At 34.1% G+C, this 25,714-nt stretch overlaps 1 protein-coding gene across 1 annotated transcript in view; it reads right to left on the minus strand.

Moving 5' to 3' along the window:
- Positions 1–1,701: 1,701 nt before the first annotated feature.
- LOC128673322 (knirps-related protein-like) overlaps positions 1,702–25,714 on the minus strand; it is an 82,573-nt gene continuing 58,560 nt past the window's right edge. The window contains exons 2-3 of the mRNA XM_053751098.2: positions 18,338–18,415; positions 1,702–3,842 (exon numbers count right to left, since the gene is read on the minus strand). Of these exons, the coding sequence (XP_053607073.1) occupies positions 2,808–3,842; positions 18,338–18,415 (1,113 nt within the window). The 3' untranslated portion in view covers positions 1,702–2,807. The remainder of the gene's footprint in view (positions 3,843–18,337; positions 18,416–25,714) is intronic.

The raw sequence follows: 25,714 nt of genomic DNA on the forward strand, positions 1-25,714 counted from the left end.
TAAGTAAATGTTTGACGTCAATAAGGGATCTATATCAACTTAGGAGTTGAATAAACAATATTGAATTTGAATATCGGAAATCCGTATTTAATGATTCTAACAGATAACAGAAATATTATGTGAATTGCTTGGATAAAATTCTCTTTTCTCATTTTAAGTGGCATAACCTTTTACTTAACAAAAGACAATACTTTAAAAGCCAGGGCTTCTTGATCGATTTAGATAAGATGTATACGAAATCAATTCCAGTCAAGTATTGCACTTACTCCCGTCTCGACTTTATATGTAAATGTGCATATTATGATGCAAATACTGTGGCAGGCGTCGCAGTATGATAAAAGATATCATTTGTTTTTATTGGAAGTACGATTACCATTAGGGAAATTTATCAGCTTATAGCTTTAAAATGTTATTTATCAATGAACCCTCATTACTAGGGTCGCTACTTGAAGTCATTTTAGAACGTAAAATTTTTCTTTATGTTGCTTATAATTTACTTATTCATTCTTTGGCGTTTAATTAAGCACAAATAAAGTTTATTTTCCAACAGATGGTAAAGTTTTCCATAACTAATCAGTGGATGAAATGAACCGCTGAGACGATTTTATGAAATTTCGAATTGTAACTCGGGGTCAAATCAAATCACGTTTTTTTTTTAATATTTATAAACCATTCATTTATTTTCACAGGCACATTTTCACGTCAAATTTTATATTATATAGTAATTTTTCAAAAGCTACAAGCTAAAAAGTGATATAGGCTACTTTTTATTTTGGTTTTGCTCGAGCGAAGCCAGGGCGAGCGGAAAAAAAGCTCTTTTGGTATGAGAGGGACCTGATGTACTATTTAAATGTGTTCAACAGTGGTGGTTAGGAATATTTTGTAATTGAAAATTTGACGTGAAAAGTGCCAGAAAACGTGATAAAGTCAACCTTAGTGCTTTAACTTTGACGCCACAGTCGTTGACAACAACTACGTGGCCGATCTATATCGATAGTTCCACATATAGCCAGGGGACATATTTTGTGGTGCGTTCTCCAGATATCAATTGTGTATTCCGCTTTTGGATAAAATTAAAGCCTCTGTTTTATATCTAGACGTATTATAATTTAGGAATACATAAAATGTGTGTTTATGTATCAATATTTATGAATAGTAATGTCGTAATTTGAATTTAATCACAATTAATTTTGCACCATGTTTATCGTTATTAGCTAAATGAGCGAATAAACAACGCTTTGATTACACTTAATTAAAAGCAGATTTAGCGTTCAAACGACTTGGAGTTAATTAAACTGAATTAATTTAAAATTTCATGTTGACGGATTTGCATATGCATAATTATATTATGAATATAAAAGTGTGTTTGTTTGTTTTTTTTTTTATCACGTATAATAGGATTGAGGTGAAATGCGAGGTCAAAAGATTCAATTTGATAATCGAACCCGTCAGAATAAAATTTTTCTTAATTTATATTAGTTGATGTGTGAACTAAAAACATTCGAAAAAATTATTCACAATGGAAAATTAATTAAGTAATCATAAGCGTTAGATATGTTATAAACAATACGTGTCTGGCTCGAAAGTTCGTCTCTCAGTTGCTCTCAAGTGACATATTTCTGTAGGTTGAAAAATACTTATAGATTTTGAATAAATTAGCAATGATCTGTTGGACTATAGGGAATGAAATAAAATGAGAGGTCGAGTGCATGAATAGTTTATTTTGTATCTCTTCGTGGAATGCATTCACAACAAACATTTAAATTCAAAACGATAACTAATACACATTATATACAAAAACGTAGACCACAAGTATTACAGCTGAGTATGTATGTGAGCGTGACTAAATTCCCTACAATGAGTACATCGATACAACGACACTGAAATATTTGAGCAATTTCATAGGAATGTATATAACTTGATCTTTCTCGTTGAAGCATACGCCCGATATTCGGAAACCAAGGTGACTTTAAAAAAGAAGAGCCATTTTTTAAACAACTACACAAACAATCGGCTATACGGTTAAAAACCTTGAAAATATGGAAACCGCAGTTTTTAGCAGTCTGGCACAAATTCAGTACAGACGTTTTTATTATTAACTAGAAAAAAATAACGTCACAACGAGACAGAACGTAAAGCCTAGTTTACATGCTTGCTAAACTTAGCTTTGTTTTGTGTTAAAATATAGCTCACAAACTTAACAATGAACGATGAGGTTTGTCCAGGTTTGACGAGCATGTAATTAAGGCACTATAATGCTTACAATCTTTAGAGTATTTCAGTACAATATTGGGATGTACAAGAGGAAATCCAAGTAGCAATTAACATAAACCTAAGAGAAGTAAATAATACGCCAGAAGGGACACAAGGTCCATCCGCACTCGAACGTCAACTCGTCAAACACATAATCAAATTCTGCTAATTGAATAAATTATCTTCAAAATTATACAAAAATATAGCTATTTCGACGAAATGGAATGTTGCAACACCCGGCTGGCTCCATTTTGAAAAACCACTAACTAATATTAACCTAAACTTAATCTACACGAAATAATTTATTTATTTACACTCATTTTGTACATAACCGATACCGGGCTGGCTATACCAATAACATTTATCTAGAACTTAATTTACGTATTTGGATAGACTCTTTATTCAAGCGATAACAACTCACAAAACAATGTTCGGAATGTCTCCTGTCTACTTATTTTTAAAATCACAATCCGATTTACTGGCCTTTATATATTCACTGACGTTTGGAGTACTTAAAGTTCTTTTTATACCGGAACTAGGGACGTTCGCTGACGTCAAACTTTGGTCGTGAGGTCTAAAGGATGGAGTTTGATCCTCTTTATCTGCGAGTAAGATACATCTTCTTCTTCACTTGCGGACGCGGCACCGCTCACCGATTCTCCATCTTCATTATCTGGGGCTATTACTTCGCTATCGTCTGACCTCCTTCGTGCTGAACTCGACCGACCATCAGATTTGACTGACAAGTCCATAGGATTCTCCTGCAATGGCGACTCAGACGTTCTCCTCTCCGCTGGAGGAGTGGGAACAAATTCAGCTTCAGAGAATGTATCATCTTGCGGCGTCGGCTGAGTAGATCTCTGTTGCTTTAAAATCTCATCTAAGAAAAATCGCTTCGAAGAATCAGCATTGTGATCGTCGATTCTGACGTCGTTGTTGTTTTCTGCTGCTTGTCGCAGCGCTGCATGGTCGAGCAGATGTCTTGAGTATATTGGGTGGAATCCAGGAGGGAATAGTAGAGGATGATTAGCAGCGAACGGGCTGAATGGAGGCGGTGGTAAGAACGGCGAGTGGGGGAAGTGAGGCAAGGATATGTTGGCTAAAGGCAGTGGGACGAAGGTATCTCTAGGCGGCGTTAAGGGTCGATCAGGCGGTCGCGACTGAGTGAGTCTTGTCTTTTCGTCTAATTTCGGAGACGATCCGCTGCGGTGTGAATCAGGTGACCCGGAGCAGGGTGCTTTGTATTCATCGAGGCCTAATAAGGCTAGTTCTTCTTTCGTCCTAGGTCTGGCTAATCCAGGGAAGAGATGAGGCGGGAAAGGGGGAGCCAAGTGATGCGGCGAGGGGGGTACTCTTGGGGGTGATCGAGATTGAGCGGCTTGCTGCTGTTCTTGTAAAAGACAATGGATTTTGAACCAGTTTGACCTTCGGCCGTATCTTGAGCCGGACTTCGACATCCCCACCATGAGACACTTGCGCAGTCGACACGCTTTGCACGCCGTCCTGTTTTTCTTGTTGATGACGCATTCTCCGTTGTTTTTGCATTCGGTTATGGAGTTCAGGTTGTTGTACGACCGCCCGAAGAATGACTGAAAAGAAAGAGAAATAATATGTTAGTCAAAAGTTTGTATACAAAATAGTTTACAAATTAGAGCGTATTTATTTTGTACTTTTTTATACATATACTATTGTAACATAGCTATATACTTGAATAAATATTTTATTTATTTATTTATTAATAGATCACGCCTAAAATAAAAAGTTAATTTTCGCCGTAGGTAGAGAGATGAGTTATAGTCGACTTAAACTCAACAAAACAATAAACTTTACTCCAAGTATTTGTTCAAATCCAAGCTTATCTTAGACAACACAAGTATATCGACTTCTTTTCACGCCAGTCACAGCAGTAATCGAATCAAATAAAGCAGACATCGTGATCACATCTTCGGAACAATCGTGCGCATCATTAAGTCGGCTGGCGAGATCAAAGCCGCTGTTTAGCCCTTGTTTTAATTCCAAACGCGGCTGCTTTCCAGTCCGCTACTGCGCCCGCGTCACGTGCCATGACAGTTAGCATTTGCATCTGTTTAATTAAGCTGTCAGACGAATCGATTTGACCGGTCGCTTTCCGGATTCGATCTATGTCATGTTTAGCAGCGCTGGTTATTAAAGAGTCTAATAATAATACAGAATCTTTTATCCTTTAACATAACTATTTTTTGAAAGTGATTTTTGATATAACTCTTTAATGGATTTCAGATCATTTACAAAGCCATGATATTATTATGATTAGCTTATTAAGATATATAAAAGGTAATATTTTGTAATTCCATGTGATTTTGTACCGAATCTTGAAATCGGTGGACGAAGAAAATATTTATCAATCAAACGTTACTTTTAATTACGTAAAGTACCAAATGGTCAAGGCCAGGGAAAACTGGATTAAACGAATGATTCGAAGTGGAACGTAAAGGCAGGAAATGACACGAGGTTTCACTATCGACGCTATCTGCTTCGTTGGGAGCCAACGGCCCATGTAAACGCGCCTTTAGGTCAACAGTTCTGAGGGAGAATTCGGTATTATTAAAAAAAGCTTTTCTCAAGAACGACAAGACGCTAACAAAGGATTTCGTCGTTATTGATTAGATACAAATGATCGATAGATGTTACACGTTTATCTCTTACAGGCTTTGCAGATCCAAGAGTCGGGGAATTGTAATTAAGAAGGATACTTACAGCCTGATTTATAATATTTTTAAATAGTGAGTAGGTTGCACTTGGTCATATAAGTGTATCAATTTATTTCCTTATTACACTATTCAGTTTCAGAGGGAAATGTTATACAGTCTCTAGTACCATGTACTGAAATATGTTCGAGTAAACCGATGAAATTAATGAGAAGTACAAGATACAATTTCTGAAAAATTGTTTCTTTTATTGCTTCGAATTGGCCTGATAGTGAAAATTGACCATTTCCGACCGCCAAGTCTGTTCCAGATCGCTTGGCCCGTTTATTATGGTTGTGTTCGCATCGACCTTGGCAATTGGTAATGCCCTATTGTTTTAGTGTCTCGTTTCATTCCGCAATAAGTCAGCTATTTCGTGGCTCATAGCGTTTTTAAATCTTGACGTAAAAAGTTTTCAAATTCAAATCATTTATTCAGAAATTAGACCTTCACAGGCACTTTTTCTCGTCAATCTTTATATTTATAGTTATTTCTAACAAGCTACAAACTACTGGCATTTCGGAACGACCACTGCTGAAGAAATGCCGAAAGAAACTCATTTGAACAGTGTTGATCCCTATCATACTACTACCCTACACTATATTCTTTGTGGTATGTGGTCTCGCCTTAAAATAGGATCACCTGGATATTGAACGATGTAACTAAAGGATAAGAATATCCTAGACAGCTGACTACAGCATGCGATCGTGTCCCTCTCTCTCTCTCATCTGAGTGTTTTGCCGGTTTCTTCCTCAGCCGTTGTGCGTCGGGGGCCACTTTCCTACTTTTTGGTCATCATTTCGACTTCGATTGCACTAGTTGCCAGACCGTTTTGCATTCGATCGAGTGTTCTTATGCCGGCTCCACACTGTCGTCGAACAGTTTGCTTAACTTTGCCGGCAATATATCAAATATTGCTGGTTTTTCATGGCGCTAAATAAAAGCGCTCATACGAAATACGCAACGATCACGTGTGTCTGAGTTCGGTGACAGTGTAGGCTGGCATTAGTGTTGAATTTATTCAACAAACAAAAGTAACAAATATTTTGTTGGATTTATTTCAAACAGAGTTCATACTTGTGTTTTTATTCTGTCCATTGTATTTTAATTAACTAGTGAGGCAGTCTTAACTGGAAAATCGAAGACGTCTAGACACTAAATACTTTTCAATGTAAAATGAAATTTGAACATCTATAAATAGTTTTCACGCTTTCATTTATGAATATTTATAAATATCTGCATTGTAAACACAGTAAGTTACTATAATCTTTCATCTGGTAGTCCTTCCTCAGCCGTTGAGCGTCGGAGCCCAGGGTTCGCTTTCCTATTTTTCCTCGCCACTTAAAACGGTCTTCAGTATATTTAGTTGTCAGCAGACCATTGTTATCATATGCTCGATGACATCAAGTCATCATTTTGGTCAAGGTCAAGTTATTGCCTGTCGTGTTGGCACTACCCAAATGATTGCACACTCACGCGCAGGAAGAATGCCAATTGTCAATGAGGAATTTAAACTGAAACAATACCAACTAAAGGTAAACGTGGTAAGAATAAAATCGATAATTTTGCGAGTTTGTTTTGTGACTTTATTTTTCCAGCTAGGTTGCTATGTCAAAAAATTATTTCGATGGGAATGTTTTTTTTTATCAATTTATTACCATTTCGGTGGATCCAGTTGATTTTCTATTATAAATTGATATATTGGATTGGCATATTTTATCGATATAAAAATTCATAATTTGTGAGTGAATACAAATAAAAAATATTGTATGTCACCAATCCATGATCAATGCCAAGGGCTCACGTGTAATATTATAATGCCAGTCACGATTATAATGTAGTAAAAATGTATGCCGATATGCTAATATATAAGTTTTAAAAGGGGTTATAAATCTAATGTTAGCTATAAATCTCTCCCGAACGCGTGTCAACAATTTGTCTAATTAATGTGTTTTTTTCATAGTTAACCTTCGTTGAATGATAGCGATTCATTAGATCACGAATAACGGAAGAATCGAATAACCCATGAACACGCAAGTTAATTTATTTTGTAACATCTCAATTAAAATTTAAATGTGATCTGGTTTGACGCGGTGTTCCAGGTGAACGCCAAAGGCAGCGTCACGCGGCGCGCTAGGTTAATACGTCTAAGATATTTTATTACAAGATGTGTTGTCACCATCTACACGCCGCATCTTGCAGCGTTCAGCTGTTTAACTAGGACACCGGACCAGGTCCTGTATTAGACTAATGCACAGAATTTAAATTTGATATTTAATGAGATGTATTTTTCATGAAAATTAAGTAATAAGAATAGAGATAATAAGAATGCAGTGGAAGCAATTTTGGTGATAAATTACAGCGATATAAGCTCAAGAAATCCTTATGACTCATCTAGTTCCTGGATACTCTGTTCTTTGAAAGTATTAAATACTTGGGAGCGAATTCAATTTCAATATAATTCCCACGGGAGCGAAGCCCCGTAAGATAAAATATAACATATAGCAATCTTAGATAATGTACCTTTCTAATAGAGAAAGAATTTATGAAATCGGTTCGGTAGTTTCGGATATTACCCTCCTCAAACATACAAACTCACAAACGCTTACCTCTTTATAATAATAGTATAAATTTGCTAAATTACTGACTGAAAATATCTTGCGATTTTCATAGATTTAGCATATTCTTCATATGTTTACGACAATATTAAAAACATTAAAACTCAGGTACCCTTCTTTTGAGCGACAGGTTACACTTAAAGCAAGATCTATAAAAGCTATATCTTGCGCATAAATCTTGTATTTACAGCATACCATATTAACGACATTACGTCACCTCATTTATATACAACCTGAGTGATACTTTGAACGCAAATTGTCTTAGTACAGATAGTTAAGTTATCTAAATCTAAATTGAAAATAGCGTCAATGGGCGCCTCTGTCGCATTAGAATAAAATATTTAAAATTTATGCGAAAAAAAGGGATCCCCTTTTTAGAGCGATGTAAATAATTATTTAGAAATTTGGAGTGAATTTTGAGCTCTATCTACCAAAAATACAACGAAGCAGCTAAAACACTTTATTCATGTTTAACGCTCGCATTAAAATTGACGAAAATGAACGTTGGTTTACAGAACTTCCTCTAATGGAATATTTACCATGACATCAATACAAATAAAACCAATTTTAATCTAACACTTTGTCGAAATTTAATATAAAACTTGTCATAAAAGCATGACTTTAAACTTTCGCGTTTCATCATTAATTGCTTAAACGGTATTTAACGCGCACACCTTTTATATAATAATTCGGACATACGAAGTATAAAGATACGTGAGCGAATTATATAAAGTACGTAAGCAATTAATCATAAAAACAGTTTAATACATACTGTCAAGTTTTATGGCGTTGCTAAACCATATAAAATATATACATATATATATATATATATATATATATATACCATATAAAAGCTGAAAGGGTTATTTGTTGAGAATACTCGTATACCTATACTATAATGATAATCAGCTAATATATATATAATTCAGATTTAATTATGAACAGAATTTCTATTCTATCTTGCAGTGTAAACTTAATAGTTTACACTGCAAGATAGAATATGTAGTCGTAGTATACGCGAATCACATCTGTAATTGTCTTTATTTTGTGCTGTGTTGATACTGACTGATAAATTTATGTGACGCGCCATTACTGAAATATTTGTCGCTTAGGGTTGAAAGGTCGAAGGAGTCAGCCGCCTACGTATTTGTTAGTGTTCTTGTGTGGACATAACGTTTTAAAACTATAGACTGATTGAAGATCTTTAGTTGTTTAATCCTAACTAATATTATAAACGCGATTGATTGCGATGAAATTTGTTTTTGTTACCTTTCTTCAAGCTTTATTTATTGAAACAATCTTCTTGAAATTTTGCATACATATAGTTTGAAGTAAGTATGGAGAAGGGCATAGGGTGCCTTTAATCTTGGAAAAATAATTGTTCCTTTGGGAAATTTACGCGGGTGAAGCCGCGGGCAAAAGCTAGTATTTATTTAAATTATAAACAAGTTTTTTGAAAACAAAAAATGTTTGACACAAGTTTTTCTTGTTGCATTCAATACGTGAAAAAATTATTCATGTGCTACTCGTGTTACATGTTGCAGAGTTCCCTCTACAGCGTCGTTGGGAGCCGATGCTGGGTGCACCATCTGTTCATGCTTATCATAATAATTTATTTGTCATGGAAACTGAAGTTACATGGAAATATCTATTTTTGAATTTTAAATTTAATTCATAAATTATTTTCGACTTATGATGGTACACATAATTTATTGTCGTCGAAAATGTTCTTAAAACTGCGAATAACGCCGACTTTCAAAGTTCAGGTGAAGAAGCGGCGCAACAAACATCACCGCAGCATTTTCACTATTTCATATCACGTTTCACTATCAATTGCAATGTCACAGGTGTGAAACTGGCTGTATATAATCGTGTAAAACAATGAAAACTATTTAGTCAACATGCATCACAGGTTTTAGTGTTTGACATTTCGTCTAGGATTTAACAGAATTGTTCCCGCAGCGAGCCCGTAACGCGCGCAGTTAACTGCGAGGCTAATGTTGCATTGTGTTAAAGTTAACTTCATAGCCTGCCCCGTTAAACTTAATTAAACTTAACTGTTGTGAGTTGTACTATAAAAGGCTCTAAGTGTTTATGACAAATTCAGTAAAATTAAATATTTTGCAAGAAACATTAGTTTTTATGCTTCAATTGATAGTTATATTTATTACATATAAGCTGTCCGTCCCGGTTTCGCTCGGGTAAAATCATAATAAATTATATCTACACTTAAACCTTTCTCAGGAACCACACTATTAGTTGGTACAAACCGTACAGAAATACGTCTGGTAGTTTTTGTGTTTATCGCGTTCATACAGACAGACAACTATCGTTTATAATATAACATTATAGTTGATCTTTGACTGAATAGATCGTGTTGTTAAGTATAATTAAATGCAATCTAATAAAATTGGAAAATGTGTGGAAAATATATTTTTATAGTATGTGACTATTTCAGGAGAAAATACAGTCAAAGTGCATTATCATTTACTTATACGATACATATGATTGTATATTGAGCAGTCAAATGCGAAGACATCAAAACCGAAGTATTTATTTAGAAATTAGGCCTTTACAAACACTTTTTCACGTCAATTATAATACTTGTTTTTGTTACAAAATGGTACAAATTTCTATCATCAAAACTTATTCTATGACACTAACGTTCCCAGGTATAAGATTATATAATAAACACGAAAGCTGGTTTAAGTATTATTCATAAGCTAATGTGAAAAATTTAACCGACATGAGTTCAATACAAAGTGCACACAAAATCATATAAAAAAGAAATTTCCGTGAGAACTCGAAAGTATCGAACGGCCAGTTAGCCACGTAGAATCAAATTCACTATGCAATCTTTTATTGTCGTAACTAATTGTTCTGAACCAACATTCGGACTTTTCTGCACGCAACTGCGAGCGTGAGAAATATACAGATGATATCATGACCTTTCTCTGACAAACTTATCTGATATACACAAAAATATCTAACCAAAGTTCAGTTAAACCCAACGGCAAAAGGAATAGAGAACAGAATCGCGATTGTTCTATTTAAATAGCCACATAAAAAAGTTGTCCACGTCGTGTCATCTCGCATTTGAATTCAGAAGCAGTGACCTGCACTAGTACCGATGTTTTGATTGGCTCTGACATTCGAATACAATCGATTATTCGATTAACGTGACTCGATGCCGTGCTGCCGATGCTCGATTGTGATTTCAATTCGAAATTGGAACATTCTTCAGCATTGTAATGGCGGAACAATTGGCGGTTGTTCTTGTCGTGTTATGTTGGTACAACTGAATCATTTATCATATGAGGAGAATAAAAAATTGCTTTCGCTTACGTCCGCTAATGATGAGTGTGAAAATAAATACAGTTTGTTTTTTTCCCACACCATCATGCAAGTAAACGATATTACTTTATTATAAACTTTGCATTATTAAGATAAAGTTTTCAAATAACGTTAGCCCTGAGGTCTGCTGCATGGGATTAGGAAATACCTATTTTAGAAGATTCTGTGACGAATCGTGGATGAATCTGTTAAAAAAGTTGTATTAGTAAATATATAAAAATTTGTAAAAATGTAAATGTATAATCAAAATCCCCAGTGAATAAAGCTGTTAAAATTACTTAATTTAAGTTCAATTTTCGTATGTTGACTTCGAGTTTAATTTTATGGTCCAAACAATTTCAATGTCAACCGAGTACTATATACTCGAGTATATATACATATTGTGTCAACCGATCATTAATTCGATTAGTTACATAAGCACATAACAAAATTTAAAATCGATAGCCTCACGATCGAATAAATTAGTTGAGTACACAATCGGACATGTCGTCCGGACGCGGTCGGCCCGTGACAGGAATAAAAATGGCTGATGTGTTCCAATAAATTGTCAAGCCAAAACTTTGTAATTGTGAATGAGGGCGCCACCTTCGTTTTAGAACAGAAATTACAATATAGTACGAATTAGTTCGCTATTCTGTTACGGGTCCACTTATATTTGACGCGTTGTGCCAATAGACAGTTACAAAACGAGCTCTATAAAACAATGACAGTCACTAAGACTATTTATAATCGATTATGTGCGATTATCGAATCGGACAGACTTTACGATGTATTTAGGAGAAAGTATGTGCACGTAAATGGTTTAAATGACAACACGGTGACCAATAAGTTGATGAACATATTTGATATTATTATCTTAAGTTTATAAAATTTTGCGTATGCTGGCCCTCGACTATTGAATATACAAATGTCAAAAATTTTACATTTATAAATACCTAATATTATTCGTGGATATTACATGCTCTTCAAGAATTTATTATAGTAGTAATATGATGTAAAAAGAAGGACGACAGATCTGTAAAGATCATGTGATACAGGCGTAATGTAGCAATAAGGTGAAGACGTAATTAACCGTATTAGATCTTCGCATACCGAATTTGCTGCACCGATTTTTACAAATATATTTATTTATTGCGACATACAATGAATAAGTTGAATAAAATGCCAGATGGACAATGCTTTATGTTTTCGACTGATGACACTTAATGCGAGGGTCGAGTAGTCGAAATTGTCGTAAGTATATTAGTCATTCCCATTAGATTAGTTGACACGAAGTAAAATCAATAGTTATTCGTGGACGCTGACACCTGGCGGCCTATAATTCACTCAACTGATAATCAAGGATGTATCGAATTAGATTTCACTCCAATTAAGCATATTAATCATAGCGGACTGTACTCATGTATCGGTTTAGTTCCGAGTACAAAAATATCGATTGCCGCATCGAATCTAATCGATTAACCCTGCAAATGATATTGCAAACGAACTAGGCATTGTTTCAACTCCAGAACATTCACCGTGAAAGTTTGATCTGATTTTTAATTAGTTATTGTTTCCAAGGTCGTTTGACTGGTGTTTTACTTATTTTAAAACTTAAATCAATTCAATTAAGAGGCTATTTATTTTAATTTAATCTCTTTGAAAATCGGAATTTTAACATAATTTACTTAATGAGAAATATACATTGATGTTGTTTTGTTATAGCGTTTTAAATCATTGGAACTCAAATAATCTTCTCTATAATTTCGCTTTTCAACTTTAGTTTTTTATATTTTTCGCAGATATAATATTACGTCAGTAAGCATGTCTTGGTTGTCTTTATAATTGTCTTTAATAATATATACTTAATTAACATCGAGAAAGTTGTTAATAATCGTTATTATCTTGTTTAGAAAATGCTGAAATATTTATATTTACTTTTACCTCATTGTATTTAATTATAACTGATATTATAATTAAATACAATGAGGATATGAAAAACCCGATGATTGTAATACGCATTTTTAAATTTGTCTTCCATTTAACACCGACTAATAATTAACTTAAAGCAATCACGTAATGAATCGAGTTTCACACCGTTTAATTGCAAAGATTTATTATATTTCTATAACAAGCATGACCCAAACTAAGGAAGTTACGGAACGTGTAATGGGACGTGTAAATATTGCGGGTATCAATTATATGGATGTTATAAATGATCTTATTCGTATTAACATATACATAGACAGTTTCAATTTCAGTGCTGGGAAAGCCCTTAAAAGCATTAAAATTTGGATAATGTTTGACTGAAGAAACGCATTACTTCGATATCCTTCTAGAAATTACTCTTCTGTGCCGCAGATATTCTGCGCGCGCTCCATCGCTGCCACAATGTAATCTATTTGTCAAGGAATAAATAAAAGCTAAGCCAATTACGAATAAAATAACAATCCAATTAATTAAATCTCGCATTAAGGCAGCCCATTAAAGGCGCGACTTTTGTTTTGTTCGCTTGACAAATTACGTGAAGCGGCTTCTTTAGAACCGCCGCACAATGGCGGCACGGCGCCACTGTCGCGCGATTGTCCCCGCACAATACCCGATTACACATACAGATAATTCTTTCCAGAAACCTTTAAAAGCAAATTAGAAGCGATGATTTATTGCGTTGTTGTTACGAAACAAAACGTCTCAGTTTAACCCGAATATCTCTTTCCGTTGAGCGTTTTCCGTTCGCGTGCGTTACCGCAATTTGAATGTGCTCCAAATTAGAATATAATTCGAGTTCTGACAGTCGTGCGATTGGCGATCGCTTATCGGACTAGTAAGGATGATCTGTCGCACTGTTGGAGTCGAGTGATGACAGAAACAGATTTGTATTTGAAAAATGAGATAGACTGTGAAATTGATGACCTCCATGGCGTCTTAGCTATCGCAAGCTTGTCACAGTCCATTCTGATTTCAATTAATAGGATTAACTAGTTTGTGAAAGATATAATATTTTCTATGTGGTAGTGTCCGTTCGTTATACTGATAAAATTATTTGATATACTGGTAATGTGATACATATCTTATATAGCAAGATACATTATAATGCTTAATACATGGACAACGATGCTTGAAGACAGGATATTCAAGCATCCTTGTCCATGTTTTAAGCATGATAATGTATCTTGCTATAGGAAAATGAAACAAAACAAACAAAAGATCGTTCCAAATTCAAATCTAATGTATCACAAATCACCACACGCACGTCACTATCATTCCCAGCCATTCGTGTTTGCCTTACGCAATAATTGGAGCATCGCGGGGTTTCACACGTTTTTGCTGGTCATCCATCGTGGCCATTAAATGTAACTACACATCTGAGTAGCTCAATATCATTCGCGGCTAGTTTATTGGGCTTAGGCAATAGCCTTAGTCTCGTACTTAGTTCGATTCTGTTAATTTATGGGAGATTTGGAATAATAAAATCAAATTTATATGGATGATTTGTTTAATGTAAAACAATTAAGTGATTTCTTTATGTTCTAGAAGTAAAAAAATTGCAATATGATCGAGCAAAGAAATAATGGATTTTAATGAGGTAATTCCATATTTGAAACTTCTCTTGGTCGAATAAATTTAAGTCTTTAATATAATTTGCCTAAAAGCATGGAATTGTAACCAATTCAGCTGTAAAACTTTTAAAAAAATGTATCGTATGGGCCTAAAAATTTGACCATCTCGAATTAAAACGCCAAGAAGAACTTTTTCTCTCTCTATTTTGCTAGAGCATTCTGCTAGTTGAATTACGAGCTGTAATGCCGTGAAATTCGGGGTTAGTGAAAAAATATTCCAAGAAGAACGGTAAGTAAAATAAAATTGCAAACGGATTTAAAGTTGCATCAGAGAAATCAAGGTAATTAAACGTAGACTGCTTTCCACCTCCAATTGAATTGGAATGAGAACGAAATCCCATTATCCCACAAACAGTCCGAGCCACTATCAATTAGCCAGTCTGGTCACCGTGCTGCGTTTGCACACACAATCGACTCTCGTCAATTTGTCGGCACACAATTAAACGCCACCGTTTGTATGTAAATGTGCGTGCGCACTAATTGTGACCGAGCTAGGGCTGCTACAAGGCAACATCGATTTGGATTTATAAATAGAACTAATTATCGATCGAACAATCTTCATTTTTATAGAACTCTTCCTCGATAACTTTCGTTCGTAAATGGAACACTTTTATTTGTTTTTGCAGTGCTTCCCGGAAACTTTATACAATGCAATATTGAGCCACTTTAATATTTTCGATTTTAACCCTGCACATACAATTATATTTTGGATTTATTTATTGATATTTAATTATGATTAAAAGTAAATTATGAGAATAGTGCTCGTGTGTTGTCCATCGTATTTAAGCTATAAAATTATCTTCATCACGTTCTTTCCATTTATTTATTTTCATCGCTATAACGTTTCACTTCGGCTTTCACTAGGAAACATATTTATTTTTCACACTTCATAATTATATACTTTCTTATCATTATATCTATTTAATTTACGGACGACATGACAGTTGTTTGACGCGTAGTATTTTAACTTTTATCCTGTTGCTGACAATTTATATCGCTATTTTCTAAAAGAAGCCAGCCCTAATAATGCCTCGGCTGACCATCTATTTAGCTCGACCCTTATACTCCACTCGCGGCATCTGCTTAGGTTATTTCGTTCATTCTTTTGAGGCTACCGACGACTGTCGCAAGTTTTGACAGTTCTTAAGTGAGCAGGGATTATTGCAATTAGTCGCGCGTGTGACGTCACGCGGGCAGGCGCACGCGTCGGTATATGCGACGTTTTTTATCTGTCGTTCGTGTCGTCGGTGTCTTTTTAGTAAGGCAACATGGACTTCGGGATTGAGTGGTCTTTTATTTTTTATTACTGAATTAATTTAATTTGTCTCTCAACTCGTCAGGAAATAAAGATAAAAAATTTTAATTCAAAATCTATCGTGTTATGGAAAGATACTAAATTGTTTTTCAAATTCAAACAGAGATTTAAAAACAGACGCAAATCTCGAGTATTTAGGTCTTTAGTCTATGACCTTTCTCAATTTGATCCACTTTTGGCTCAAAGTTTACAATGAGCAACAATTCCCTTACATAATGTAACAGATATCAATGCAACTAGAACAATGCGTTGGGCAAGCAAAGGAAAACGTTACAGGATGCACGGACGGTCAGCTCGGCCCACTTGCGTTTGTCACAGATGTAATATCCGACGACGGTCAGTGGAATGTTTTTCAATTTCAAATATCGAATGAAATAACGGAATTATTTGTAATTCGAATAAATTGAATATCGATTTTATTGAATTTAAATAAAATAATAATATGTCCTATTTTTAAATTTAATTTCGGATTCTTATATAATATTAGGTCGATTATTAATGTTTTGTGGATGAATTTAAATAGCTGAATGCACAAATAGCATAATGTGTTTATAAATCATGATTTTGATCACAAAACAAAGTATTCTTAGTACATTTTTTTCATGAACAAGATACAAAAATGTCATCAGAATAGAAACATCCATGAACTAGATTTGGCAATAGCGATCGAATTTTCCGAAATTGCAAAGAATCGGCAACGAGATGCTTATTTTCCGGACCGTGGGTTCTTGGGCAAGACCACCATAGACAGCCTTCCGATCTTGCGGGCACATCAACTGCTTTGGGTAATGATCCGTACTTCAATGGTTGCGCAAATGTTGAGTAAACTAGGTCTATTTGGATGAAAAGTTTAGTGCTCTTTAAAAAATCTTCAAATAGCAGAATCGAAGAATTTTTTTTTTAAATAAAGTTCATTTGTGCTGGCCATTTGGTATAAGAAAAAAAGAACGCTGATCGGAATCAAATTATTTTAATACTATAAAAGGAATCGACAATATTTGCCGGAGGTTACACGAAACAACAAAAGTGTAAACTGTTATCGATTATTACATGAACGTTGTTTAGAATATTGATCGAATTATTGACGTGTATCTCCTGGATGCTAGCTATCTACTGACATACGTACGCAAAAAATATTTATCAATGCTATGGCATTAATAATACGGTATATATTACACCGTCGGAAGTGGCAAAGGAAAAATCGAGTTCGAATCGGAAAAGTCGTAATTATCGCAATCAGCGAATCGGATATAGAGCAGCAGTATTACATATTCAATTAATAGGTGTTTATGTTTTTATATCTTGAATTAATTTACGTTAATATGTAACGTTTTGTAGGGTTTTAGAAGGGTTCCGTGCACGGATGTCTTACGAAGAAAAAGAGAGAAGAAGCTAGGCAGGAAAACAACATGGCGCCGAGAGGTTAGGGTCAGATAGAAATATAACATGATCCATAAATGTTTGTAGTGCAGGAAGTAAGTACTTACTACGGAATTTTGGAAAACTCCCCGTAGTCTTAGTAACCTTCAATAGAGGGAGCTCCTTGTAGTGGTTAGTATAAAAAATGAACGTATTTTACAAGTTAAGAACGCGCGTGTGACGTCTGAAGTATTTTAAGCGTTCGTATGTTGTGGTGACCACTTACCTTCAAGCCTGTTTGCTTGCTTGGTAGTTGGTGGTATATAAAAACATTTAGCACATTTATATATATATATGGCTGTAAACTCGCGTGTTGCCTACACCTTGAGGCCTGTCCTAGATTTCCCAGTTTTCCGGATTGATTTGAATAGCGAAATCATAATAATAGCCTCAACCAAATATGATTGAAGCCAGGCCATCCGCCGAAAACTGTTCGAATCTGATGCAATTCTGTTGGTATAACGTAATTGTTTAAATGCCTCAACGATTTTTAATTTAAATTAGGCCTGTTTTATTATTTATGCCGCGATAGCTATGTATTTCTTTAATTATAGGTTTCTTTTTTAAAAATTCATAATGAGACATAAACAAAGTTGATAACCGCTTCCAAAACGCAAGTAAACTACTAATTAAATAATTGTGCTTTTTTTAATAATCCGTAATATAAATTGCGGATATTATAATAAACATAACTCTGCGCAGGCGTGTGTATCCCGCCCTAGATCTGTATCATTGACAGACTACAAAATAAAGATTAAAATATAAGCGCTTTAAAACAAACTTGACGTACAGTGCTTGCCTCTGAATCGAGAGGTCCCGGGTTCGATCCCCGGTCGGGTCATTATGGAAAATGATCTTTTTCTGATTGGCCCGGGTCTTGGATGTTTATCTATATATGTAATTGTTATAAAATATAGTATCAATGAGTCAGTATCCCATAACACAAGTCTCGAACTTACTTTGGTGCTAGCTCAATCTGTGTGATTTGTTTTAATATATTTATTTATTTATTTATATTTATTATATTAATATAGAAATATAAATATGCCATACCTTGCATCCTTCACATGTAAATGCGCCGAAATGAAATCCCGCCGCGGGCTCCCCGCACACTTTGCACTTTTGGTTCATCTGTAACAAGACGAACACACAGTTTTAATCACATCATCATGCGTTTCAGTCATTAGCAGACCATAAAGATTCCAATCCTTTAATTAATTTTTAGAAAATCCCGAAATCCTGGAGTGATAAAATTGAAAAAAATAAAATGTTTATATTTAATTTCGTACAAAATTATTGGTGTTTAAATCCGAAATAAGTAAGCAAGGATCGCGATAATTGAATTACAGAAAATTAAAAAAGATAATAAAAAAAACACAATGTAACGAAATAAAACAAAATATCAACCATTTCTATGCAAGTGGTAATGCGAAATTGTTCTTATCGTCCGATGTAATGCACATAACTGAAAAACGCCTCAGAAACCCAATTCACTGTTAATACGCCATGACCGGCCTCACTGATTTCCAATCAGTCATTTAGATGTTAATTTCGAGGACCACGGCGCATGTTATTGCTTGCGATAAATCGTTTTGTGTAACAGTTTAATAATATCGATAATATCGATACCATGTACCGATTCCATTTGCTTTGTTGCATCACTAAAATACAAGTGTTCTATTTATGAATTTGAAATTAGTTTTTGTTTTTTTTTTTTTAATTATTGTAATATTTATTCGATTGTGTTTTTCACACCTGTCAAGTGTGACCTATGGAATTATTTATGAAATTGAAATTATTACTCGATTATTGAAAATAAATTTGCATACACGATATTGTTTTTTAAGTTATACAAATTACATGTTTCATTTTGGAATTGAAATATGTCGGGGAAATATACACACAATTATTATTATATATTTTTATGAAACGACTACTTGGTACTGAATATAAATGATTACGGAACTGAATATATATGGAATTCAATTGTAAAATTAAAAATTTAATTTTTATAATAAGCATGGATAAAATAGTCCTTTTTAATAACTACTTATAAAAGAGTGAAGGGTTTTATAGCTGGTTGTGAAAAACCACTGAACTGTTGAAAACCTTATAGAGGCTTAGGAGAGGATGGGCTTTGCGGCATCGCAACCCCGAATGAAACTGAACACCTGAAGATGAGAGAGAGAGATAGAGAGTGACCCGTATGATAGATATAGGTTTTTAATCAAATGAAATAAAGAATCCTCTTTATAAAATATAATTTTCTTTATATAATTCAGTTTTCCATATTTCTTAATGGATGCCGCGATATCTGTCAGACAAGTTATGAATAGGTTATCAGTTAATTTATTAGCCGCTCGTAAAACAGCTCGGAGTGTGACCTTTGACCTCGAGGTGAGGTCAGAATGCGGGAAGAGTACTGCGTTGTTTCAGAACATTGCTGGCTTAAACGCGATTGTCTAATGAGTAATATTTATTTAAAACATTTTCTGTCTCTCTCTTTCATGAGTTTAGGCTCCTTTAGTCGCCTCTTACAACATCTATGAGAATTACAATTATATTCTGGAGTGAAACCACACGTCACAAGTACAGCCATTTCCAAAAACTTCGTCAATTGTGAATTTGAATGTAGAATCAAAATCAAATCGTTTCAGAAAATAGGCATTCACAGGCGCTTTTTCACGTCATATTACCAAAGCTACAGTAAACTCTAGTTATATATGAGTTAATATGTATAGAAATATGTTTCTTTCTCAATTACGCGAAATCTACTGAACAAATTTTGATGCAACTAGACTAGTCCAGGTACACAAGGATATTTTATTCCGAAATTCTTTTTGAAGGGAAAACCTGACCGAATTTACAAATAGACGCTCAAAATTAATGATTGTGTTCTGATCAAAGCGTTGCTGTTATTCGCATTATGTTGTAATTCAATGTAGAATTGATAAATTTTATATTTATTCTGAATAACTAACAAAAATTACACGTTACAAGATAAAGGTGATTGTGGTGCTATAAAGTGATTTGTGATATAATAAAATGCAAAGTTTTCCTCACATAAATTATGTTAATGTTGTAGATAACTTTAAAACAATAAAGAAATTATATTCAAGTAGAATGTAGCTCTTCGAGAGCAAAAATTAAGTAAAGGCCATAATTCATTGATCCATTTCAGAAAATACTTTGGAGAATGTGAGTTGAATTTAAAATTTGTGTAACTTAAATCATATGTTATAGTTTTTACCGCATTTCACAGGTAAGTAATATTTATATATCATTGTAATGTGTAAATTACAATGAGACCTAACTTTTAGAGGTTCATTATAATAATTTCGAAAATATAAATAACTTCGATATATATAATATTAATTCCGATGTAGATATGCAAATTATGTTATTATTTTATAATTACATTTATATTTTTTTTTATTATGTGGGTCATAGTTTATAATCGATTTTTTAATTTGTTTTTTTTTTTTACTCGCATATGGATTTGAATCTGAAATAAACGATTACTATTATAATTTGCGAATGATTTCCTAAAGAGCGAGAATTAAAGGCTGAAGATTGGCTATCAATTCACTTTATCACGTCAGTGCAAGTCAGTACTTCATTGATCATCAATTATGCCCTGAATGGAAAATAGTGGACGTATTCATTCCTCGGTGCCATTAAAAAGGTGCTTTTTATCGATATTTTAATGTAATCAATACCGAAATTAAATCATACATATCGACAATCGAAATATCAATAATGCATTTAATGACGCGTCAGCACGTACCGTTAAGTATTACTAAAAAATAAAACACATCAGAATTATTGTGTGTACAGAGCATAAACTTCATACAACTTTTTATCGATTGAATATTCAATGAATATATGTAAGAGAAGTTTTTAATTATATAAATTTTAAGGCATAATAATATATACTAAATAAAACATACAACATTTTCTTTAATGTTACTCTGCCACAAGTTACAATCTAGATGTTTGATAAAGGACGCCCAAATTCTCTCAATAAAACGCACCGATAAACGTATCTATTCGGGGTTTGATAAATGGCGACTTAAATTTTTTAAATAATTCACGCAAATAAATAAACAGTAAAAAAACATCTATTTAATTTATGTAAATTAAATAGATGTACTTAGAGATTTATTCTCCTATACTAGAGCGTGAGACCGATTAAATAAACGAATCATATTTAAAACAATAGCATACAATTTTGATATTATTTAGGTAGGTAAGTAAATACTAACAGATCATGAACATCATTTCAGCCCCACCGATCATCAATTGGACACAAAATAAATGTCCTAATGTTATCCTTCTGCACAATCCATATTCTGTGGCGGTATCATAAAACAACAAATCAATGCGACATCTCGCCGAAACGGCGGCGTACGAATCGTGTCCGATCTAATTTAGAGCGGGGGCGATGAGCGGCGCGATAAGCGGCGCGGGCCCATGCTGCGTGATTTACTTAGTGGCCGCGCCGCGGTTCAGCTCGAGTATACTTTGTAAGGTTGAATTTGTTGGTTGTTACTAACGTTAAGTTGTTAATAAGCATCTTTACATTATACTGATAATTTTTTTTCACTGATAAAAATACAGAGTTTTGGAGAATTCGGCTTCTAACGTTTGGAAAGCACCTGATTATTCTATTAAATGAATTAAACTGTAAACAGGATACATTATATACTCTTTTGTGTGGTTGTATTGATATAATCTGTTGCTAAAAGTTGTAATGACAAATCAGTAATCAACTTCAACAGTTAAATCTTATTAATTTCGAAAATAGAAATGATTCCGATGCAAATATTTTTAATGAAATTGCGTCTCATCATAACCTAGTTACGCACACATAAACAAAATATTTAAACACTAGAAATAAACACATTCCAATCAAACCTAACCCTATTGTTTGCAACAGTACATCCCTGCACCTGTATCGGCGACGCGCCTCGCCACAGATTGTATAACTATACGCGGCTTCAGATAAACGATCTTGCAAGCTCTCTAGATTCCAACTTGTCCGCGAGATTTATATGTTTGCGGTATTTCCATTTGGACTTAAGTTTTATTTGTCGAGATGAGCTAAACGCCTGTACAGTGCAATGTACAATGGGCTTTAACAGGTTGTAAGGATATATAAAATATTAGCCGCGCTCCGGGAATCTATTTCGGAATTAACGGATAAAATGTAACCTTATTCTTTCTATCTTCAATAAGGTATGGAAAGGAAATTCAAACTGTGGATGGAAGTATGATATAAAGCAAATGGCAGGTGCTGCATGGATGGAAAAGTAAAGAATTGGTTATTGTGGAAATCTCTGGGGGAGGCCTTTAACGGGAATCAAGACAATTAAACCAGTAGTAGAAGTTACCAGTATGTTTATAATTCAAAATTAAATTATTAATTGTCTATTAAGAAAATGACTAAATTTGTAATTAAATTAATTGTCCTCAAACGTTAATTCATTTATTTAATTTAATTTTTTATATTAATTTCTAGATTATCTTCCAAAAGTGAAGTTGCTTCATTAAAATTCGTCCAGTAATTTTGTGTGATTGAGTACTAACTAAGCATAAGGTCAACTAGACGATCATCGGTTTGGGAAAATTGTACTAACCTCTACAGATCTATTTAACTATTCTAAGTTACTTGTCATTATACTAATATTATGCGATTCATTAGAGAATAATTATTTGTTTGGAAAAAATATACGTTTTGTGATATAATTAAATTTCTTTAATCCAACAAATTCCCACGGCATGAGAGCTTCGGTGACAGCAGGTACATAATCTTCTTTTTTGACCAAATATATTTCCTTGAAACAAAATACATAAGGGTCAGTGACCTGGATAAGTGGGATCCCTTGCATCGCCGCGTCCAATGGTCTTCCTCTATTCGGGCGTGTAAACGGACTCGACACATCGATCCTTGCCATATAACTTAATTAATTTGTCATACATAGTAGCTTTTTTTCGGTCTTCACTGAAAATTCAATTGTCGACCGTAAAGGTATAGTAATAGGGTTGGAATTAGAACGGTTGAGGGATGTGTATTCGAGCGTGCGAAACGAAAGCTTATGACGCGACGCGATTTGCGAAAAATCGTGGCACATTGGGCGCGTGGAATAAGGAGCGTGTAGAAATATACTATTAATAAATTTTAGAAAATTCTTTCTAGTTTAACATCGACATTAAGTTTTCTATTAACAAGATAATCTACACGCGATCAAAAAAACAAAAACTACGATTTAAGCAAATTTAAAATGAATACATAATATGTAAATACATTTAATTACATCCTAGAAAAGGCATGATTTTATTTCAAATTTGATAGATGACATATCATGTTATGTCATAAAATTTTAATGTTAATCCTGAAATAAAAATAAAGTCCTTTCATTTCAGTAATTTGATTTTAGAACACACTATAAGAAACCATTTCTATACACCGACATATTTTGTACAAAAGTGGTTGTCATTCGGCAAATTTTTTATCATTTATCGCGAACAAAATCTGGACGTTTAATTAGCATATTAATTACTTAATATTTCGGTGCAGGATTAACATGGGTCATGTGATTTATTTCAAAGGGTTTGACAAACGACCTTGTCTGCATACATTTGAGTTCCGCGCATACCGATCGCTGGTGAACATTTTGCGCAGCATTTTTTGTTTCATGCCAATTAATTAAACGTCACTTTCTAAAAATTCCCACTAATATTTAAATCTTGAACAGAAATATGTTAGCTAAAACTGGAATCTTTTAAAGCTTAAATTTATGGGAGTTCCTTAAAAAATAAATTTTCTTATAGATAATCTACATATGGCAAATAAAATTACTTGTTTATTCCTTTTAAAGGTTGGTTAGATGGAATTGTATAGGCGACAAGTTTTTGCGCTCATTTATGTCTGAATACCTAGTTATAACTTATGATTGTTATGTAAATGGCGCAATGAAGATTTTTTAATAATAAAGAATCTTTAGTTAGAAGAAAACAACAACATCTTGTAAAGATCGATATTTAACATATTTTTATTTTATGTATCTGTACAAGTGGCCAGTATTTTGGATAATTAGACTGGCAACAAAAAGCTATTCTTAATTTTAAATCAGGATATTTTCTGATATCTATACCATATAGGTTAAAAATCACTTTCGATTGGATTCATCCACCGATTCCCCGGACATAGCCGTGTGAACCACAGCGCTCTGTCATTTGCGGCGCCATTATCACGGATCTTCGTCATCGTGGGAACTGAGGAATTGTAGCAACCCATGGTGCAAGGTCAGGGGAAAATCATAGTCTATGGTTGAGCGATGGGACTGGTGTTAGATTTGAAGCAATCATTGTCTATGGGTGTCGGGGTGCCCTGTTAGATTTGAGGCTTAATTTGATGCTATATTTTGACAGTTTTTTCTGTTTTACCTATTACTGAAGTAGGTCAGTATTGTGTCGTTAGGAGTTTTAATATGATTAAAACTAATCGATAGGATAAGAAATATGAAATAGATTTCTACTTCCAACTAATATTACTAACGCAACCGTTTAGGAGCATTTTATTGCTTATTCCTTTTGATAAATTCATGTCTAAGGTACTAAACGTTACATCAAACATTACAACAAACAGATTTACTGATAAAACACATGAGACTTGAATCCTGAAATACAAACAACTGGTGATGCCGTTACTGCTACGTCCTGGCAGCAGAGGCGAGTCCAAATAATGCTGACACTTGATGTTGTCAAGGAGGATATTATTATACGTTTGGCAAATAAGGGTGCCGAGGACCGTGCGGAATTGACCAGTAAGACTTGCGAAGGATGGACTTTGGGCTGCGACGCTTAACGGCTGAGGAAGAAACCTAGAAAATGCTTAGATGAAAGAGATCTTATGTTCAAATATTCACAGGAACTGAGCCGGGGGGCGAAGCTAGTATACAATAAAAGTAATAATATCTAGTAAATTCGTGCATATTAGATTATTGGGTAAGCGACATAAAACCAAATCTGAATATAAAGTAGGTATAATAAAATTTTGTTCAATAAGAGCTGGCATAATCGTAAAAGGCCTTTAACCCATAACAGCGTGGGTAATACTGCCTGATTATCCAGTTAAAACCGGGAGCATTTACTTGTATTACCGTTGAGAGCATATCGAATTAGCCCCTATCAAAATGAAATCATCGGTTAGCTTCGCCTCGAAGGTAAATCATATTTTGATTGATGCTTACATTTTTTGGTCAAATACTTTTTATAAGGCTTTACGTAATTACGGAAGGGAATTAGGAGCGAATATAAAGGTTAATTTCTTGTTTGGGAAAATAAAAATAGACTTTAAAATTTCGTCACGTGTAGTACTTGAATTAGATAGATAGATAGATAAACTCTTTATTGCACCATTCACAA

The sequence above is a fragment of the Plodia interpunctella genome, chromosome 10 (genome assembly GCF_027563975.2).
Source record: "Plodia interpunctella isolate USDA-ARS_2022_Savannah chromosome 10, ilPloInte3.2, whole genome shotgun sequence".
Classification (NCBI taxonomy): Eukaryota; Metazoa; Arthropoda; class Insecta; order Lepidoptera; family Pyralidae; genus Plodia; species Plodia interpunctella.